We start from the raw sequence: 2,754 nt of genomic DNA, 5'->3' as shown, positions 1-2,754 counted from the left end.
ACTGCCTCAACAAAAACCTGGAAAAATTGGGGTTCTCAAAACCTGAAATAAAAAGGCTGATTAGAAGACTACAGATTCAAGCCATCAATGGAACTGTAAAGATATGTAAAACTTTCCAAAAATTTAGCACATAAATACATATGCATGCATCTAAAACGCATCCATAAAACAAACATACAAATCTACGCATACACTAACACCAAATACTGCACACACACACACATATGCACAAATACCTAGATGATGTTGATAAAAGTTCCAATGAAGGAGCCTTGAATCTATGTTAGAGTCCGGCTCTTTCTCTATGGACAAGAAATACAGAAATGAAACTGATTGATAACATACATACATTCGGCGGAAATGTCCTTGATCGTAACTCGATCAAGGTTGAGCTTAGCCTTAACAAATAGAACAACAACAGTGACATGTAACTTAACTTATTCTGAAAGAAACATGGAAAGAAAATGTGAAAAACGCAGTGAGGGATATTACTGGTTCTGCTGCAATCATGGGAACATTAAGAATACATTGCAATTAAAGAATGAAAGACAAGAATCAATTCAGTATCTTTCCTCAAATTAACAAGAGCAACATGCTTACGTATACACATGCTCTTCAAAGTGCCGATTATAATTGGTATCATTCATTGTTTGACAAGTAGCCCCGTCAATATTAAATTAGATAATATCAAATGACGCAGAAAACTATTCTATATGTAGTTGTATGAGTACTTGTAAATATAGCAGCAAGACGTCTCTTTCAGAGGTTCTCAAACTTATTTTACTGTGGAAACTTTATACGACATTTCCAAAATGTCGAGTCATACAATATTTTACGAACGATCCTTGTTGCCACTATATTGTTAATACATTAAATGAACAAGACTTAAATGAAGCGAGTGAAATTGATCGGAGAAAAAGTATGCAAAACTTGTCATTTTTGAAAATTATGAATAGCGTTTTCTTTTTTTTTATATAAATTATACTTTTATTCATTTTTTGTTTTTGTTTTACAAAGGCACCGTATTTCATGGACCCCTACACTTTTTCCCATTGTTCAGTTTGAAAGACACTGAATGAATACATTGATTAGAGAAAAGCCTTCCTCATCCAATGGATTTTGTGATACGTATTTCATGACACTATAGTATTTTAATATACATTTCCAGAAGGTACGTCTTACTTGTCCATACCAGTGATCGTACATGATAATAAAACCATTTTTATTATCGAATTAATCTATAGGCACATCGAATTAATCTATAGACACAAACGCGATATTTTTTTAAAATATACAGCCAGAAGATATTTTACGTATTAACACAAAAGCTCATCTCTACACAAATGCACACAGGATCTTTAATATACACACACTTAGGCAACACGAACCTAAAGACGGACTCTATGTGGCTATATCAAAATCACCTTCAAATAAATATTCTACTGTCTCAGAAAGACGAGGTTACATAGACCTGGATACATGACGAATTATACTAAGATGAGATTATGACGATAAGAATAATTATTCTTGAACAAAATGTGTAACACGTTCCAAAAAGAGAACTTCTACATCATCACTTGACCTACTAGAAATAGAAGTAAAATTTCTTTCAGACAACAAATATCGTTTTCAATAAGAACAGAGGGTTTAACATTAAGTGAAAGAAAATGTCATAATACGCCCAGTATGTACACTACAAAGGAAAACTACTCACGGGCTTGTAGAATGGTGTAAATACTGTTTGCAGGAATGTCGATGAATGCTGTAGCACCAGGTAATTGCTTGATTTTACGCAGGATACAAACTTTGCTGGAAACGCTGTAAATAATCATGCCACATTCGGAATTTGTCATGCAGAGGAAAAAGCACTCAATATTCGATTGTATGTTGGGTGCCTGAATTAATTTGTCAATTTCTGGAATGGCAGCTGCAGGAGGTTGAATACGAGTCCCATAGTATTCTCTGCATGCTACATTACTGTCCAAGCATATATGGAATAACAGCATTGGCAAAGTAATTACGTGAACATTTGCTTTTAGAATGACCTGACTAACTGAGAACCAATACATAGTTCTTTATTATATTGTGATAAAAGTATTTAAAATGTTAACGAGTGAAAAAATAACTACCACTTCCCATGGATAGAAGTTCTCTTGTTACATATATTTCGTATTGAATAAGCCTAAGCCTTGCGTTTTAGTTCTGCTCTTTTTTTTTTATTCAAACAAAGCGAAAACGTCTCCACAATGTAACTGAACCGCAGGACATTCTAACAATGAATCTTTGCCAACGCACGAAAATATTTTGTAATTGAATGCACATATATATATATGTGTGTGTGTGTGCGTGTGAGTGAGTGAGTAAGTGATGAGTGAGTCTGTGTGTGTGTGCATGTGTGTGTGTGTGTCTGTGTACGCACACACATACACACACAGACAAGTTTATACCTGCAGTGCAGAGATATAATCCTAGCAGTTGAATTTTCTTTTGTTCTTTAAACTCAAATATACACAGAAACATATAATATATACACATATATAAGCACAGAAAACACTCACACTCGCACACACACACACTCACACACACACACACACACACACACAGACACACACACACACACATATATATATATATATATATATATATATACGGGCTATGTATGTGTGTATATATATATATATATATATATGGGAGAATATACAAAAAATAACAACAGACGAGGACAGGTGGTGTAAATAACAAAAGTATATATTA

The 2,754-nt window shown here is 33.7% G+C and overlaps 1 protein-coding gene across 3 annotated transcripts in view; it reads right to left on the bottom strand.

The window, feature by feature from the left end:
• The window catches only part of LOC106871885 (macrophage mannose receptor 1), a 51,803-nt gene that overhangs the window by 16,285 nt on the left and 32,764 nt on the right, over positions 1 to 2,754 (bottom strand). The window contains exon 1 of one of the 3 annotated variants that reach the window (XM_014918639.2): positions 1,715 to 2,209. The exons of the other annotated variants lie outside the window; for them this stretch is intronic. Coding sequence (XP_014774125.2) covers positions 1,715 to 2,069 — 355 coding nt within the window. The 5' untranslated portion in view covers positions 2,070 to 2,209. Of the gene's footprint in view, positions 1 to 1,714; positions 2,210 to 2,754 lie in introns of those variants that run through there. 3 annotated transcript variants of the gene reach the window in all.

Source organism: Octopus bimaculoides, chromosome 1, assembly GCF_001194135.2.
Source record: "Octopus bimaculoides isolate UCB-OBI-ISO-001 chromosome 1, ASM119413v2, whole genome shotgun sequence".
Classification (NCBI taxonomy): domain Eukaryota; kingdom Metazoa; phylum Mollusca; class Cephalopoda; order Octopoda; family Octopodidae; genus Octopus; species Octopus bimaculoides.
This window is presented reverse-complemented; position numbering and strand designations above follow the sequence as displayed.